The sequence below is a fragment of the Phymastichus coffea genome, unplaced genomic scaffold, assembly GCF_024137745.1.
Source record: "Phymastichus coffea isolate CEN01 unplaced genomic scaffold, Cenicafe_Pcof_1.1 PCOF00156, whole genome shotgun sequence".
Lineage (NCBI taxonomy): Eukaryota > Metazoa > Arthropoda > Insecta > Hymenoptera > Eulophidae > Phymastichus > Phymastichus coffea.
In genome coordinates, this window is record NW_026706967.1 from 337,074 (window position 1) to 356,755 (window position 19,682).

General features: G+C 32.0%; 3 protein-coding genes across 7 annotated transcripts in view; 2 read left to right on the plus strand and 1 right to left on the minus strand.

Moving 5' to 3' along the window:
- The first annotated feature begins 608 nt into the window (after positions 1 to 608).
- Positions 609 to 7,249, plus strand: LOC131672676 (sodium-coupled monocarboxylate transporter 1). The gene is made up of 9 exons (XM_058950049.1): positions 609 to 883; positions 3,001 to 3,384; positions 3,916 to 4,141; positions 4,277 to 4,344; positions 4,428 to 4,723; positions 5,241 to 5,459; positions 5,605 to 5,788; positions 5,859 to 6,146; positions 6,488 to 7,249. Exons 1-9 carry the CDS (start codon positions 881 to 883, stop codon positions 6,749 to 6,751), a joined length of 1,932 nt encoding a protein of 643 aa, XP_058806032.1. The 5' UTR covers positions 609 to 880; the 3' UTR covers positions 6,752 to 7,249.
- Positions 7,250 to 10,102: 2,853 nt separating this feature from the next.
- On the plus strand, positions 10,103 to 16,647 carry LOC131672692 (45 kDa calcium-binding protein). 2 transcript variants are annotated; one of them, XM_058950077.1, is made up of 5 exons: positions 10,103 to 10,375; positions 11,004 to 11,681; positions 12,032 to 12,295; positions 14,851 to 15,020; positions 15,118 to 16,647. In XM_058950077.1, the coding sequence occupies exons 2-5, from the start codon at positions 11,207 to 11,209 to the stop codon at positions 15,295 to 15,297; spliced, it is 1,089 nt and encodes a 362-aa protein (XP_058806060.1). In that variant the 5' UTR covers positions 10,103 to 10,375; positions 11,004 to 11,206; the 3' UTR covers positions 15,298 to 16,647. The 2 variants fall into 2 exon arrangements, with proteins under 2 accessions (XP_058806060.1, XP_058806061.1); XM_058950078.1 differs by having other exon boundaries at positions 11,052 to 11,681.
- A 37-nt stretch (positions 16,648 to 16,684) lies between these two features.
- LOC131672698 (PDF receptor-like) overlaps positions 16,685 to 19,682 on the minus strand; it is a 47,648-nt gene continuing 44,650 nt past the window's right edge. For all 4 annotated transcript variants that reach the window (XM_058950092.1, XM_058950090.1, XM_058950091.1 and 1 more), the window contains one exon: positions 16,685 to 18,741. In XM_058950092.1, the coding sequence (XP_058806075.1) occupies positions 18,729 to 18,741 (13 nt within the window). In that variant the 3' untranslated portion in view covers positions 16,685 to 18,728. The remainder of the gene's footprint in view (positions 18,742 to 19,682) is intronic.

Consider the following 19,682-nt stretch of genomic DNA (forward strand, 5'->3'; position numbering starts at 1 on the left):
TTACAATAACATTTTTTTTTTTAGAAAATGCATGCATGATTATATATTAACGAAAATTATGGGAAGCTCGCTACCCATCTGTAGATTGCACCATACAAGTATATTTCCATGACCTGATAAAAAGGTTCTACTAGAGGCCTTATGATTAATCAAAACCTCTTCATATTTAAAAGTAGGCATATGTGTAAATTTTGATTCATATATCCTTTAATCAACCGATTCCTAATCAATTTCTCTCCTCAGGTCAAGTTACAACTCATTCGTCTCTCGAAAAATTCAAGACAAAGCATAGATACACGTGTGGCAATGAATTTGGCATTTGTAAAAGAGACACAGACCACACCAACACAAACTTATGAATGAAACTTACGCTCGTGCTCGTAAGCGAGTATAGCGCGTTTCACGGAAAGCAATATAGGATTTTTCGCGTGTAATATTCCGCGACAGTGACTGCGTACGTGTATGTGTGCGAGAGCGTTCGAAGTAATGTTGACAACATGCAGAGAGGGATTGTCTCTCTAGCGCGGTCTTCGTCCGAAAGTGGAAGGGGCGGCTAACCGTATATAGGCGCGCACGTGACAATTAAAACGTTCAGTCTTCCCAACAGATCCTCGGCAACGGTCTTTCACTTCAAACATTTTTCGGCCGACAATCAATAAATATTCATGTGGTTGTAACGTTCGCCCTTTTGTGTGGTTTCTATTTTTTTCGGTGGTGAATTTCGGAAACACAAGAGACTTATTATCGTCGCTTGCAAGTGCTTATATGCGTTACGCTAAGAAAACGAGTACAATCATTGAACTGCAGTTTCGCAACTTTCTTAGCGATCGTCAACGAGCCAGCAACTTTTGCATCCCTTCGTCGGTAACACAGGGGTTAGATGGTAGGTTCACGCGAAAATTACACATCGTACAGTAGATTAAGCTCCATAAAATTAACGTTGGACTGATGTAGTGTGCGGTTGCAACGTGAAGATTGAATTGCGACTTGACAGGATAATTTTTCCCTTCTTTTTCTTTGTTTTGTAATTGTTATAATTGTAGCAGCTTATCGAAATGTTCCTTTTTAGTTTGGTTGTTCGAGACAGACAATTCTTTTTATTGCATATTATTGAAGAAATCAATTGCTTTTAAATTTACAACAATAATTCTTGCCGACCCGCCATCGGCTCAATGAGAAATCGATCTTTCATACATTGAAATGATTCAGTACTGTCGCTTTTCATTATCCGCTGATTTTTTTCATTAATCGTACTTTTTTCTTCTTCATTTCCCGAATGGAAAAAATATATCAGAATGGAAAAATGAACCATTGAGCTCAAAAAGTCATTGTAATGTCGTTAAAGATATAACGTTTAGATAGAGAACTTCAACAAAAAATTAGAAACCCACAAAAAAAAATTTATTCCTTTTGAAATTCCAACTGATAATTAGTTGATTGATATATTTTTTCAATAGCGAACGATGTAATCTCGAACCAATTATTAGTGTATAGTCTTAAGAGCTACAATCTCAATCATACGTTCAAAGGATCTTAAGAAAATCTTTAGTTCCATATTTTACTACTTTGTTTTACATTACAGTTTGAATCGCAAAATGATGAACAGGATAAAATAATCGCGCGGCATAGCGCCAAAGAAAGGGTGATATCGGACCGCGGTACAAATGCTAAGATTGATAGACAAATAGTCAAAACATATTCCTACTAAGAAGTAACATGTGACGAAATTTCATTTGATTGAGCGTGACATTCAAGAAAGATATAGGAGGTGGCAAACCGCTTCAAACTAGAAACTATTCGAACAAGCTTGCGCACTTTTAGAATCGTCAAGAATACCAAGAGTAGCAGCGGCTTATCGATATAAATTGATTCTTTCACACCTTTTGAGAAAACGAATTACATACCTGCGAATCATTTATTTATCTGCTCGCATGTGTGAAGACTTTTTTTCGTTTCTTTTAGTATAGCGAGGTATGCAAAAAGATTTTGTAAAGACGCGCTCGTTGTGACTTTCATTCATGGGGTTATTTTTTTTATTACCTTATCGCTTATCTATTTTGTTTCTTCATCTTCTCTTTCGTCTTATTTCTTCTTTAGGATCTTCATTACAATTTACACAATTACTTATTGTTCGCGCAGTGCTTAAGGAAGTGACGTAAAGGTTGTTGTTTTTTTGGTCGTTGCGCGTGAAGCAGTAAGTTATCTTAATGATTGGATTTACGTGATGAATTAAAAATATTTTTGTTAGTCATTGACATAAATTCACATGTTATAATTTTTACGCGAAAATTTGTATTAATAAATGTTATTTTCAAATTCATTTTACAAATTGCGGACTCGGTTAGTTCGTCTGATTGCTTTGCTAAAATTTCTTTTATCAACCTGAACTTGTATGAATTCTCGTTATTATTTTTTGTTTGCACATTTTTTGTAATATGCAATTACGTAAGAGCGTTTCATACAGCGTAAATATGTCGTGTAATTACACAAACTTTTTGTATTATTTTTTCACAAGATAAAGCGGAAGTTTATAATGAAGATAAGAAAATCTGAAAACGTGAAAAGTTCGTAAATTCGATACACGAGTTTGCAGTTAAATTGCAATTGTGACCGCATATCTGTATGAGATTCAGAACATGAATGTGAAATGGTAATTAAGTCGTACATCGTCACAGATTAATTCTACTTGAATTTTAATTTTTAGAGTTTGAAAAACTATGGTAAAAATGTATTTTTGATATTTAATAATTAGCATTCGAACAAATCATTCAGCTGGAAAACAATAACTCTTTACAAATAAAACCTTTTATTGATATTCATTAAGCAATTCTGGCTATATTGCAATTTTCGACATCTTTGTTTGCTAATGTTTGTTCTTATGACCGTTACACTAATTAGATTGAATAATGATCTAACGACTTAAAAACTTATAATTAATAAAAGTTCAATTTTATTAAATTTAATAACAAGAACACTAAAAGCAGAATTTACTCTTGACAGAACGGCTTAAAAATGCGCCCTCTAGTGCTGATCCTATTCTTCGTGCTGTCGGCATCGGCATCCGCCGAGCAAAGACATCGTAAAATAACGATACAATCAATATCCACGGAAAGCGCCAAAGAAACCGAAGAAGAATGCTTGGCAGATCATCCAACCCTCGTTAATTTGTTCTCATGGTCAGATTACCTCGTTCTTGCTGCTATGCTTGTGATATCGTGTTTGATCGGGACATTCTATGCCTGTTTTTCGAAAAAACAAGAAACAAGTAATGACTTTTTACTTGGTGGCTCGGATATGGGCACTATTCCGATGGCTATGTCATTAGCTGCAAGTTTCATCACAGCCATCGAATTGCTTGGCAATCCCGCCGAAATGTACGAGCATGTAAGTATATTTTTATTATAGGCTTTTTTCACAGAGTAATTTTTATTGACGGAATTATTTGTTACATACTGTGCTAATTTAACGACTTTTTCAATTTTATAATACTGTGTTCGGCGAATTTAGTTTTAAATATATTTTTATTTTTTTTGTTAAAAAGCATGTAGACACTAAACATCCGGGTAAGCCCGATATTACAGAAAAATCAGATCAGCTTAATTGAATAAAGTTTATAATAGACATTTATTACATGGTAATAGATTATTAACCATTACTAATGACGACACCATTGATACTATAAAAGCGAAATACTAGTGTTGTCGCAATGGGGAAAAATTGTAAAACGCTGGCGCTATGCGGCAATCAATTGAAATTCGATGCAATATCATCAAATCACAATCACATATCCATTGAAGCATGAACTTGACCTAATAAAAGCAATGGAAAAACTATGAGACGACGAGCTTACACATATCGACGTGAGACACAATTTTGATCTTAATGAAAGCAAATTGAATTTTTTGTAATTTGCAGGGTACGCAATTCTGGATGACTTGTTTGGCTTTCATACTAGTAGTACCAATAACCTCAAGGCTTTATCTGCCGGTCTACATGAAGCTGAGGCTTACATCCAGCTACGAGTACCTTAATCTTCGTTTCAATCATCACTGTAGGTTACTTGCAAGTGGCTTATACATGCTGCAGATGATACTCTACACTTCTGTCGCCGTTTACGCGCCGGCGCTAGCTTTAAGTCATGGTAATTGTGTATATTATTCTATAATTATAATACTTCTTCTAATCACTTCTTGTGAATACAAATCAATATTTTTATGATTTTTTTACGAATTCAGTCACCTTACGTAATTCACGTTATTAACTTAACATTTTACAGTTACTGGTCTTAATACTTACGTTGCTGTAACTCTAGTCTACGTTGTCTGTATTTTTTACGCTTCCCAAGTGAGTCAATTACTCGCACACACATCAAATTTTACATATTACCAGTTAGCATCTTGTTTATATTGTTAAACTTATTGTTTCAGGGTGGCATGAAAGCGGTAATAATGACAGACACGTTCCAAGCGGTAGTGCTGATAACCTCGCTGCTAGTCATTGTGATCTGGGGCACAATCATGTCGGGTGGCTCATCGCTTGTCTGGGCTGACAGCCGCGATACTGGACGTCTTGAATTCTTTAACATGGATCCTACCCCGACCGTTAGACATAGTTTCTGGAGTGTTGTTATCGGTGGCACTTTTTACTGGACTACCATGTTCTGTAGTAACCAAGCATCTGTACAGAAGTATCTTAGCGTCGAAAGCATCAGTCAAGTTAGAAAGTGAGTGTTGTTTTTGTTGTTTAAAAGAACATATCATAATACGCAACAAAGTTTCTTACATGATATTTTTAGTATCGACCCTTAATTTTGATAAAATTTTGTTATTCTTTCAAATACCTAAATTTTATGACGTACACGCGAACTCATTAAAAAAATTACTCTTTGTTATAACACATAATTTATAATACGATGTTTTTCATAGATAAATGAAATCTAGTTAAAATAAAATAATACTGATATACTAAAATTATTGAAAATAAAAATAAATCATTATGCATAAACTACTCGGAGAGCATCGTATAGTAACGTCACAAACAACATCCAAAAAAATTCAGAATAAACTAATCAAATCTTTGCTCAAAAAATCTAATAATCTCTCACTTCCACTTTCTGTTTGAAGCTGTTAAAGAAAATTATTAAGTAATACATACAGAATGTACATTCCACCAAATATAAAAAGTAAAATCAAATCTATTGGATTATTTTAACTCCAAGCCGTATATTCGACTGTTGGCAGAGCTTTGTGGGTATCATCCATAGGACTCAGCTTGATCTACACAGTGAATTTCTTGACTGGAATGGTATTGTATAGCACGTACAAGCATTGCGATCCGGTGAATGCTAAACAAATCACAGGACAGGATCAACTGCTGCCACTTTACGTTATGAACATTATGGGAGCGGCTAAAGGCGTACCAGGACTTTTTGTCGCCGGCATTTTCGCTGCTTCGCTTGGGTGAGCAGTCAATTGTTTTCCTTTAATAAATATGTCAATGTCGATTTTGAACGGTAACAGTTCTTATTCTGATCTTGTTAAACATTTTCCTTTGTAACTTATTTTTTTTAACAACAGAAACTTATCATTGCTCTTTGCTTATCAGTACTGTCGCAAGCGCAATGAACTCATTAGCCGCAATCACCTGTGAAGATGTGCTGCAAGGATTATTCAAGTTGGAAGTGCCAGCCCGCAAGGGGGCTATTTACGCTAAGTGGATAAGTGTCTTCTTCGGACTTCTCAGTTTTGCCCTAGTCTTCGTGGTCGAACGGTTAGGCGGTGTATTGCAGGTTTGTAATTTAGATCCACATAATTCACTTTCACGTATTTTCAACGTTAATTTACTTTTTGATTCATCAGGTGGCTCTGTCGTTTAACGGCATGGTAGGTGGAGTTACTTTAGGTTTGTTCTCATTGGGTATGTTTATCCCTTGGGCAAACGCTAAAGGTGCAATGTTCGGTGCAATCGTTAGTCTGGCTTTCGTCATGTGGATCGGTTTGGGAGCTCAAGTTGCAACTTTACGTGGTGAAATTCATCAAGACAGTATGACCATTTCTATTGACAAATGTCCTTGTTTGAATGCGAGTGTTACGATCGAGATGATGCTCGAGACGGACAGCCATGAAGAAGCTTGGTTCATTTATAGAGTGAGTATTTATTGACATGTTTTGCTTACTTCATTTTTTATTAATTTGTATTTGCCGCATGTGTAATATGCGTTTATCATCTGAAAATACAAATGTTCTTAAAAAAAATAGTGTTATTAACATGAGCTATTTAATGATGAATCGACGCGTATTCATCAGTAGATTATATAAAAAAATTTCTTATGCGTAGAATAAACTTTTATTATTTTAATATTTGTAAATAAATAAAAATAAACTTTAGTGCTAATTGTTTGCTTTCATTATATCCAATGTAATGAAAATATACAGAAAATCAAAACTTTATCTATCTTGATAAAATGAAAGTCTTTCAATTATTACAGATAAGTTACTTGTGGTATAGTGCAATCGGCTGCCTGACAACCATGATTGTTGGCGTCATAGTAAGTTACTTTACCGGATTTCAAGATCCACATGACATCGACTACGACTTGTTTAGTCCGCCAGTTCAACGTCTCGTAGGTACAATCAAAACGAAACCCCATCCTGGCCGTGCGCTTGGCATTACAAATCTTGTTCTCGAGATGGACGACGAAAAGTTGAGAATCGAAAACAACAGCGTCATTCAAGAGAAGGCGAAGCTGTAAAAAAACATTAGTTAGATTATACAGTGAGTCTCGGGAAATTATCACTACGAGTGATGATGGTATTCTGTTGTTAGTCTCGCTGACGGCCTTTTATTTCGCTCGTTTTGGATTCGACTTTATTTTTATTTATCACGGAGACTACCAAACTCAACAGAGAGTATTATATAACTTCTTGATTTATTTTTGTGAAACTTCGATATGTGTAGACTATTTTCTGCAAAAAGTATCGATTCGTAGAGTATGATTGAATTTCTTTTTTCAATCTTTTCGACTTTGAAAATCACGTTTATGGCGTAAAATCTGTTTTAGCTTTGATTGTTTATTTTGTAAACGATTTTAGAATATCGTATTACTTGTTTGTATTTTTGTATATTATTTAATTTTTCACAGTCGTAAAATCCAAAACTAAAATAATATTTAATATTATCTGTAAATAGACCAAAATAAAAAAAATATTGTACAAGTATTTCAACTGACAATACATAAGACAAAACTCTTGACGGGCCTGCTTTTTTAAAAAGATAAAAATGAATGAAAATTACGTACCTGATGACTCTTATAGCGTTAAAATAATGCTTGGCAATTGTCCTTTCATTTAGGACCAAATTTAAACGAACTATGTATATACTTAAATTTTGTTTATTCTCGTGCAATGCGATGAATGGACAATACGCAAATTACTCAAGCCTTCAGTTGTCAGAAGGCAACATTATAATTTTTGTACGCGCGTTAGCTTGAATTAATCTATAGAGTCAATCTACGTATGGTTGAGTGTAACTTGATTTGAATATAAAAAAATTTAAAACAAGTAGTATGGATTTTAGTGCAGGAAAAATGCACTTGTGTAATAGCACATTATTACCATCTTAAGTTTTATATATATAGTGAGTGATTTTTTAACGCGCGTGTCCGGGTGATTTCTGTGAGATATGTTACCGTCTATATTATGTAACTATAGTTAATAAATGCAAAAGTATTACTTCAATTGTATAGTTATGTGTTTTAGTTTTCTTAAATGACCTTGTACCCTCAACATTTCAACGTCTATTCTTGTCATTTAAAACGTTTTTCTTGATGTAATCACATTCGGTAATGTCATTTATTCTAAATATCCGTCGAATGAAATGTAGAACTGAAGATGACGGAAAAGTTCGGTCAAAAATAAAGAATGAGCCAAGTAAATATTTTACAAAGAGGTGGAAAAAATCTATCTACAAAATATAGGCTTTATGTGAAAAAGATGCGATCCCGATAGTTTTTGCCCTGTAATATTTTGCCTATCTATCGAACTTTGTGATCCAAATCTTTATGATTTTCCGATCCGACCAAAAGGTTTCGATTGACTTCAAAAGGTTAAAAATAGCATATATACATGAGACTTTTGACCCCTCAGTCGTGTCTTTTGTTACCCTTTCTGGCTGCCCTGTTTCATTCTTTTTTATTACTGATGATTTTTATAATTTTGTTTTTTTGTTTAATATTTTTTTAACAGTACCCAATTCTTTTTCAAAATTTAAAAGAAACGGGATATTCTATTTTATGTTTCTCTAAATAATACAATAGATAGTAATAATAAATTTTTTAGCGTATAGAAGGTATTGTGTCACTCTATTATCTTTACGAATAATGTTACAATGAGTTGGATACATTTTGCATTGGTGAGTTTTCTATCACGCAGTCCAATCCCTTGCCTGCTTTCAATTTATTACATTTCTATCTTATTTAATTATTTTGATAAGAAAATATAGAGATATTATATGAGAATTTTGTAAATAATATTATTTTCACATTACCATTTAGGTAAATGTCATGGCACATTTTTTTATAGTAATATTCCCAATAGGCTTTTATGCGCCATGATATTTACCTAAATTTACGACTGTAAGTACGCACTTACGACGATTCATTCACAATAATAGCCAGCAAGCATTGCGTAAATATTTTTTTACACAGTCCAAACAGCTTTACTTAATTAATTTATCAATTAATTAATTTGTTTCTTTTGTTTCCTTAAATTACGTGCATCCTTCATGATCACGTAGTTTATTGATTAAGTCGTCAGTCATTAGGACTGCTTCAATAAGAACAATATTGATCGATGACAATTGGCTATAATTTGAGAACGAGCACGTGCTTGAAAATGAATTACGAAATCCTTTTGGTTGCGACGCAACTTCGTCATAAAGAGACGATACGTACATTCAAAAAAGCCGTCAACGAATATATACATACAAACAAATTATTGAAGAAAACGAGGTCCTGTATAGGATTCCGATGTGCAATGTGGAGTAATTCGACACAGAAGAGATTTACCAAATTACCTATCTCTCCGAAACTTAACCCAAAGGGATAAGTGTATAAAAGAAGATCGAAGAAAATAAGAAAGAGAAGGGTAAAAAGGGAGAGAAAAACACGATCCGAGATTGAGAATTATACGACTAGATACATGATCTCCCACTTCGCGCAGAGAATAATTAAAAAGTAATTAGCAATTTAGATTGGTAATTAGAGAGCTGTGGGAATAAATACAGAGAATTGAAAGGAAAATGGTTTGTGATTTAATTGATGTACAAAAATTTTATGTTGCTCCAAAATCGCATTCTTCCAACAAATAATAAATCAAATAATAAAGATTGTGATATAAAAACTTCGATAATTTAATATAAAAGAATATTAATTTGATATAACACGACTCATGGCTTAAAATAAGCAGTGAAAATTTTGAATTATAAGATCTAATGCAACATCAAAATTACATTTATTAATTACGTTGTAATAGTTGATCACGCAAAGGATATTTTTGATACAATAAATACTAATATTTCTCAAATAACATTATGTTTTTCAATTGGCAATTGACTTTTTGAGAATTAAATTTAAAATGAGGAAAAATTACACACTGCTTAATTAGTATTAAAATGTACAATATAAAAATAACAATTTTTAATCAAATGTAAAACGTGCCATGTAAACAAAATTTCGCATTATAAACATGAAATATGACGATTGGATGCATAAAATCCTCAATAGTTTCTCACCGAAATCATCATTCACACCAAAGCCCCAGCCCTTTCTCATTAAAGCTAATTCATCAGGAGATAGGAAAAGCTAATGGATCAATCACAACACTAGTATAGATGTATAGATATATACCTACCAGTAGCGGGACAGGAGAGTGGGAGGCAACATAGAAAGGGAAAACACGCTTTCGCGGGCACGAGAGAGAGAGAGAGAGAGAGAGAGAGAGAGAGAGAGAGAGAGAGAGAGAGAGAGAGAGAGAAAGCAGGTCTAGATGCGGTGAAAGCGCCCGGATCGATAATCCAAGCTAGTACCACAAGGTCCGTGCTGCCGTCAACAGGCGCGCATTTGTATATTCTGTTGCAATTTCATGTGCCTAACTTTGCCTTCTCATCCGTGACGTGTTTCTCACCAGCTATCTAAAGATGCAAAAAAGAATGCTAAATATATATAAAACTAGAGGGATAAATGAGGCTGTAATACATCAAACATACTTTGCGTGAAAATGCTGTGCTGGATATAGTCAGCCGGCATATCTACGGCGCAACTTAACTAGCGCAGAAGGCGGCACTCTTTAACTCTCTTTTTCTCTCTTGCATGTGTCAGGTGCAGTATATTATTCTACTATACTACCCATCGTCTGTGTTTGCACACGTGGCAATTTTTTTTTTCTTCTTTTGATTTTTCGAATCCTTTCAAAAAGATATTTTTCAATTGCACGTATCGGTCTTTTCACGTTAAAACTATGCACGCGAGAACTCTACTTTCACGATGGTTAGGAGCTTTTGATGTTACACTTTTTGCGAAAGTCGATACTTTCAATGACGAGCTTTCTTTATGTACGTGAAGTAGGTACTTCTGTTTTTGACAACTGGGTGTTTATTGGTGTAAATGTTTGTTCAATTTCACTGGGGTACGGACATGAAAATGTGAATTTGAAAGACTTCGATAGATGATAATGAATTTTGACTTTATAAAAATACCAGAGTTTATCTTCAATAATTATTTAAAAAACTATAATTAATACCATTTATTAACGATTTATAAATAGATAATAAATACTTTTTACATGACATTATGCATACTAGTTTCGACAAATAGTTTCGAATAAAAACATTCTTCAGATGAAAATATAATGAATTTCATAAGAAATAAAATCACGCGGAATTTCTGAACAAGAAATTTCAATTGTGCTCAGCAAAACAAAAAATTATTCTATCCACCATTTCTGCAGAGTCGAACAAAAAGGAAGAAAGACGTAATGCTAGTTATTGTCAATTAGATGCTGTAACTAGATGAGCAGCAGAAGCAGCAACAACAAATAACATTCAAACGGCGATGCGTAACAGATAAGAGACGACGATGATAATGACGAAACCGGAAAAAAAACATCTCGGGCTCTGAATTTGACGAAACCGCAGAGCCGTGAAGCACGATATGAAAAAGTTTGAAATTAACTGGGCGCGTTTGCCACGTCTGACAATTCTTGCATCAACGTTGATCTACGCCGGTTTTTTGCTCGTATACTACCAACGTTATTTGCCCCTGAAAAATGACAACACGACGTCGATTATTACGACTGTGAAAATTGTTGGCGACGATAGCGATCCGATAATCGCTGGCCATGTTATGGAAAAATTACTTCGAGAATTGGATGATAGAAATCTTGATGAGGAAAACAATGGAGCTAGCCGTGTTGAAGTCAACGTCATTGGAGGTGGGCATAAAAGCCTTGAAGATTCAAAAAAACTGTTAGAAGGGATTTTTTATAAAGCTGATGTCGATAAGAACAGTTTGCTGGATATCAGAGAGTTGGCCAAGTGGATTCATGCCAAAATTGTTGATCATATTGACAAAGCTATGAAGGATAATATAGGATTGTTTACTGCTATAGATAATAATCCGAGGAACGGTAGGGCTCTTACATTTTAGTTTTCACTAGTTGGAACATTTGATTATTAATAATAGTTTTATCTATCAAATTTTTAAATTTAATTAATGATAATTAGACTTTATTGAATAATGTTCTTCTTTCAACGTTCGAAAATTCTGAATCAACGGCATCTATCGACAAGTCAATTTCGTGCCATTTATTCAGGTTTCATATTGCAATAATTAATGTTAAAAGTTATGCGTTCGTTTGAAAAATTTCAAAACGGTTTAGTAATTTCAAAAAGATAAAATATTCAAACTTACACAACATGCTTATCAATTTTTTTTATGATTGATCAACAATATAATTGGTCGTTCCGTTAATTGCAGGTGAAATCTCATGGGACGAGTATCATGCACATTTTCTCCGTTCGCATGGTTTGTCAGACAGCTACATAACATCGCACGACAAGAGGCATTCAGCTCTATCGCGACCCCTCAAGGAAGCTATAATGCGCGACAGAGCTCGCTGGACCGAAGCAGCACACACGGATCCCGATAAACTTGCCCTTGACGAATTTCTTGCTTTCACTCATCCGGAAAGCAGTCATCGTGCTCTTTTACAGATTGTCGAGGATCTTTTTGAGAAGTTTGGTAATATTTTAAAAAGATTTAGCAAACATAGATCTATAACAGTAAATCTCCATGCCTAGATGTAGTTTAGTAAAATTAATTACTACATTTTTTATTGTTGCAATCAGCTTAACGATTCAATATTAAAAAATTAAAGAATACTTATTGTTCAACATCTTAAAATAATGAAAGTAGTCTATTTTTATTTTATATGGATGAAGTATTCTCAATCAAAATTCAAATTAAATAATATAATGATAATAATAAATACAGTTTATTTTTCATTAAATCTTTTGAATACATCAAGTAAATATTGAAACACACACGTGATGGGGTAAAAGGATGGAAACGCCTATAAACTTTTTACAAAAAGTAGAGCTTTGTAAACTTCAATAATATTTCTTTTTAAATTTTGTCCCTTATTTCGAATAAGTACTCCGTTTTTGGGCCCAGTACTGAAATGGTACCAAATTAGATCGAACTGGTAAATTTTCAATAGAAACACCTACTTTTTATTGCTTCGGTATAATATTGCGTAAATTGAAATAATTAATTTTTCGGGAATAAAAATGGGTCCGAAACATTATGAAAACTAACAACTTTCTGAAATATTTCAAGTCTCATAAATTTTGTTACAATTTTTTTTGTAATTTTTTCCATTCTTTTGACTAAACCATTTCGTCTTTAGGCCTAAATAAACAGATTCTCAAAAAATTACATTACTTAAAAATAGATGATTATGATTCATTCTTTCGATTATGGACTCGCAAAATTCAATACGACGACGAGGATTATCTTCAATCAATGTCTGAACTTTTGAACAGGATTTGTTCATCTTTAATAATTTTACCAGAAATTTACGATCCATTTTATTCTATTAATCTACTAAATGACTATTCTAATGTGGATTTTCTGCAAATGATAGCATAACATTTAATGTCATGTCTTGATTGCTCGTTGGTAATGTTGTACCGGGAACAGGAGGGTCTTTCGACGATTCTGTCTATTCAAATCGTGACACAATCTTACAAACTAACCTTTTTGATATAGTCTACTGAAAAGATTTCTTACGTTATTATAAGACCTTAGTTATCATTTTAACTTTTTATTACTAAAATAGTTATGCGTTTTCGTCCTGTGATACGTAACATCGTTCAGAAATATGAAACTAAAATAATTTTAACAATTATTTTATAACTTTCTTAGAAAAAGAAATTAATGTATTGAACAGTTAGATCAAAAGGGTTAGAAAAATATAAATTTTATGGAATTTGTCAGAAAAAAAATTCATGTCGGATTATCACATATTTTTCAAGAAAATAATCCATAAAACGCTTAAAAAACTCGCAATATTTTTAGTTTTACAAAACTTTTATCAATTCAACTTCAAAAGCTTAATATAAAAAAGCACCTTTATCATCGTTCTAAAAAAAACACAGTGTTAAAAATAGAATAAGGTCATTTTTATGCTTAGTTTATTAATACTAGTGTACAAAATTAATCCTTTAACGCCCAAATACGCTGGTTTCGACCGTTGGTTTTAAAGTTGTATAGACATCGGGTATATGAAATTTGGAAAATTTATGCTACAAAAAATACATTTTTTGAAGTATTTTTCAAAAAAAGAATGATCAAATTCTATATCAAAACGTGATTATATAACCTTATACTTTTGACAGTCATATGTAAAATCTCAAGTCTCCGATTTTGGTGCTGTCAAAAACTATCTTCTTATCACAACGAACTTGATATATTAAAATGTATCGTCTACATGCATCAAAGTAGCAATTAATATCATTTTCCTGTGAATATATCACCGTAAGTTCGTGCAAGAAACTGAAAGTTTATACTTTCCATGATTAATTAATGTATATGTTTCAAAATTACGAATAATGCTCTCCCTAATTACTAGCTCAATAAATTCAATAACTTAGAAAGCTTGACAGTATAAAACTTTAATTTATATCTAACTCAAATTCAAACAAAAATAGAAATAATGTATCTTCAAGTTCCAAGCTATCTAAATCTCCCGAAAGGCTACAAGTTATTTATAAACATCAAATTTATTTCAATCTTTTAAGTTTTGCCAAAATGTATAACGTACTGTGACAATTGTTCAATATTATTTGATCACATATAATCGTCAGAATTTAGTGAGTGAAACCCGCACATAGGTCCTCCTCGTGCTCGATTAAGCTCGTGTCTGTCCGTACTGTGGCGAGGAAATATTGAATTTCCGAGGGACAATTCAAAGTAATTTTTCAACTGTGCAATCCGTGCCGTGTTGGGGTTTGTATTAAAATTTAGGATAAAATTAGCTGGCAATCAAAATGAACATGGCATTTCTAAGAAACACTATTGAAGTTTACAAAATTCTACTTTCCCTAAAAACTCTTTAGGTATTTCCATTTTTTTCCACACTGTATGTACGTTTTTTCTTATTTTTATTAACTTAATGAATACCTTTTATCGTGAAATATTATTTCGGTATTCAAAGTATATTTGTTCATCATAATTCAGTATAAATGTATATTTTTATTCTCTTTCAATTAAAACTTTGTTTTGTTCTTGACTAGATCGTGACGGTGATGAACAGTTAACGGAGGACGAATTTGCTGACTTGCCATCTGAAGGTGCTAACGTCGATCAAAGTTTCTCTATGCCAGTGATTAAGGAACGACGCGAGGAATTTCGACATCTGATTGACAAGAACAAAAATGGAAAAGCTGATCGATCCGAATTGCTGGTAAGAATATGTAATCAGAAAATATTCGTATTGAATATATATTATCCATTAAGTACTGTTCTAAAAATCATAATAACAATATACTTTATTTGTTTAGACTTACATAGATCCACGGAATCCAAGGCACGCGATACAAGAGGCCCGCCATCTGATCGAATTATCGGATGTTGATCGAGACGGAAAACTCAAACTCCCAGAGATACTCAGCAAAACGGACTTGTTCCTTGGTAGTAAAATGGTGGATACTGAAGGCAGTTTTCACGATGAGTTCCGATAGAGTATTTGATATATTAGATAGTGACTGTGGTACTTAATCGTCACGGAAACTTTTGCGAAAACGCTTATAGTTCCTCGGTCTTTTTTTAGAATAATCAAAGCTACCGTGTGATCTTCCTAACCATTCTAACAATAAGATGTTATTCGATTAAGAATATTTTCTAAGCTGATTCTTTTTTAATGGGAGTAGTTAGTAATAATAGAATCAAATTGTTTCAGCGAAAAAAAAATTATTTTACATAATTATAATAACTGCTAATCAAGTATCTGACTAAAGACTGCTATTCGATATACTGATAGAATAGGATCGACTAAAAAAGTTTTTGACAGAAAGTACTTACCCGTAACTAATCAATGTAGTCGGATAAATGTCAATATAATAATCAAAGTCATTACCTCAGCTGAAATTACTGCATATCATATTAAACACGATGAAAAATGTGTGAATAAACAATCGTTAGAAAAATAAATCGAATAAATCGTTAGATAAAAGCAATTCGCCAAAATGTCTTCATCTTTATTTACGTAAATGACAGAACTATAGTTATTTTAAAAAATTATCATTTATTTTTAAGCATAATTTTTACAGTAAAATCAAAATTTTCACAGTCTATTGAGCCATAAAAATTGAGAAACATCATGAATAACGTCAGTTCGAGCATTTTTCATACAAAAAATCATTTCGCACGAATTAAAAGATCTATAAAATTTGATTTAGATTAACAAATTCTGTTGTTTCCGTTCTGCTGTAGATTATTTTAATTAAAAAGCCTACGTTATTTCACTTATAATTGACATGACATGACTCCAACGAAAATAATTTGACATTCCACGTACATTTTATTTTTTATTCAACAATATTTCATATAACATACATTCCACATCATTTTCATAATATTTTTTCATATAACATACATCTCACATCATTTTTATAATATTTTTTCATATAACATACATTCCATATCATTTTCATAGACATTTTTGTCTAGTCACTAAAAAAACTTAGCAAATCTTAATTAACTATTAGATAATAGTTAAGAAAAATGCAAGTGTAATTCTTTGATTTTTTCTTCATAGGCTAAGACAGTTATTTTTTTATCGCTCGTATATCACAAATTCTCTCCTCATGCAGAGCTTTAAAAAATATATACCTCTTGCAAAATATTAGACAAAAGACAGTTGTTTATTCTTCTTAATTAAATATTAACTTACAATCTTAACGTTTTATACATTCATCTCCATATTATGAAAACATTTATATACGATTAAACGAATTTCGTAATGATAAGCTTATTTTAAAAAATCATCAAATTAGTATTTTTTTAATTCATTGCATTAAAATTTTCATTGATTTTTTTCCCCCAAGTCCCCCCCCCCCCCCACTGAATCATTATTAAAATTTTAGATATATCTTGTATAACATTTAACAAAGAACATATTTTTTCTCTCTTACAATTTTCATATAACATTGACGTTAATACCATGAATAAAAATCATTACAGTAATTCATAAGATTTAGTCAGCGCAGTGGAAAAATATTAATGTCTACTTGAGTTGACGTGGTAATTGAAATCTTTTAAATGGCTTTAATTAAAATACATTAAATTGCACGATGCTTTAAAATTATTTTTTTGTTTTTCTTTTATAAACTATAACTTCATCAACTTTGAATTATCAACTTGTATTATTAAATTTTGTTCAACAGTATGATATAGTCTTTTTTATTAAGAATTTAATATTTCACGATAGACGAAGATCATTATGAAAGAAACTCTTTACACGAGTACTATAAAACAAATACTTTCAGCTAAAATTTGATGTTCTGTAAAAATATCAACTGTCAAGCTATTAGTGAAAATTAAGTTAGAATATTATGAATTTCTTCTAAAAACAAAACCCAACTTGTTCTACCTAATCGTATTTACTATAATAATTCTTACTATTTTTTTAAAGCGTAGTTATTATATAGAAAAATAATTATTCCATTACTTATATACAAGCCTTTTTTTTCAAAAATATCAAATCTGAAACAGTTTATACAGTTTTAAAAATTACATATGATATTTGTATATAATTGATAGTTATTATACCATATCCACGATATGTTCTTAAAAGAGAAATTACCAACTTTATCAAAAGATAAAAATAATAATTATTATAATTAAATATTCAATTAAGTACCAGTTTAAAAAATTTTAAATTATATGTAAATTTTCAGATAATATAACGATTGCTTACGAAGGAGAAAAGATAATAAAATAATAAAGAAAAATAATTGGAATTACAGTAACTTTTTAAGTATGGAACGTTTGAGACGGAATAATAGTGAGTAATTAAAAATTTCTGAATCAGTTTTCTAAAACATATTTCCCCTTCGGAAGCACCATCTGTTAAATGATATATTAAATAATAACTGTCAGATAACTTTGGAGTTGTATTTTGATTATATGACATTGGTTTATACCATCATAGTTTCTTTAATTATTTTTTGTAGGTCTCGTAAGTTGCGCACTATTACTATTTTTTTATAGAAAACTTTGAGGAAAAATGTAGCAAATTGTGTTCTCTTCAACATTATACATTCTCGTCATTGTGTGTTCTACATTTAAAACTTATATATTCAATAACTAAAATCGGCAGATCTTGAAAACATGAAAATTTCAAAAAGAATCGTGTATTCACATTATATTTGCTTAGGCCTATATCGATTGATTCTGAATATAATTGCACTCGTGTAAAACGTTTCTTTGGCATGTAAGGATTAAATTACATATTCATATTTACATATTGAATAATGAAGTATAGATTGAGGCATATGGTTGTGTTATGAGCGAAAAAATGCACGAGCTGACTAGAAGAAATGTTTGATTCGTGTACTTTAATCTTGACAATCATTCGGAAAAGCTGTGAATAAACAAATACATACAACAATTTAAATTTGATCACAGTTCAATCGATGCAATTATCTCGATGAAGTTATTAAAGAATAATTCCATGAAACGTCAGCCTCCAATTCTCAGAGAGTAGCATATCATCCCCACGATGAACGATTAAGAATAAAAGAAACGAAAAAAAATTTATAGCAGTCAATTGCCGACATTCGTCTTCGTCAAATTGAGATAAACACTTAGCTATATATAATAGTTATAACTGAAGCTTTTTTCTGGTTGCCTAACTATCGCTTGATTGCGTTGCAATCAGTCGGCTGTTTAAAAGTATATTGTGATGTGATATCTTTTTTTCTCTTGATCGTCCATTGTCTCACAAGCAGCATCCTCTTTCGTTTATTTGCTCTTCTTGTACAACCTACTGTCCTACCCTTAAGCCCTGACGACGACAACGATGACGACCTCCAGAGGCACAGAGAGAGAATTTGACTCAGCCAGCCGAACCTAGTTTGGCGTCATTCTTCAGGCGCCAACGCCACCATGGTCATAGGCTTGTTCTGGAATTACGTCAATTGTTTTCTTTGTTTTGATTGATTCTTAAAAGGTTGTATACAGAACGATTTATTTCTAATTTATTAATGTAGTGAGCTTACATCTTAGGATAAAATATTGACTTTGCCTATTGCAATTCCATAATAAAAACTATTAAATTTATGTTACACAAATTCACATCTCAAATTTTTCACATATTAGTTTTTAATACCTCTCGTTGTGGTATTGTATCGCATCTAAATAAATTTACAGCTTGTCGAGATAGAGTAATAGCTCTGATACTTTGAGCTTTGAAACTGTAGAGAACTTGGATAGAATTATTGATCATTTCGGCAAGCGAAATGATCAACGCTATTCTAATGCATTGGACTGTTCGGCCTCGTGTAGAATATTTGAATACATAAGTGGGAAAGGCATTTGCTATTAGATTTCATGGAAATTTCGCCGACGAATCACTATCCAAAAACTAATCAGACTTCGACTATCTAATTTATGTAAACTTTTAAGTAACTTGGAATTTAATTTTTTTTAATAGTCTTTTTTTGGTTTTTAAACATTGTGTGTAAGAGTCATATTAAAATTGATGAAAAGAATTTTATTTTCTATATGTTTTTAATTAATTAATCAAAAGACCAGATGGTATGTAGCTTTACTGATGTATTAACCTACGTTCGAATCATAAGCTAAGTAGTAGCAGAGAAAATAACTAGTCGGCAATATCAAGATATAGTCAATTAACGCAAATTCCGAAGTAGAAGTTTTATAAAATTGTAATCTATTTGTAGATTAATTATCGAACAACGTATACTATTATTATTACTATATCTTGTACTTTCACTGTCTAACGACATATATATCAATACTCATTACAATGTAAAAGAAATACGTTTTCAAAAACTTCTTGGAAGTTTCAATTTATTGACGATCCCTGTTTCATTTTAATAAT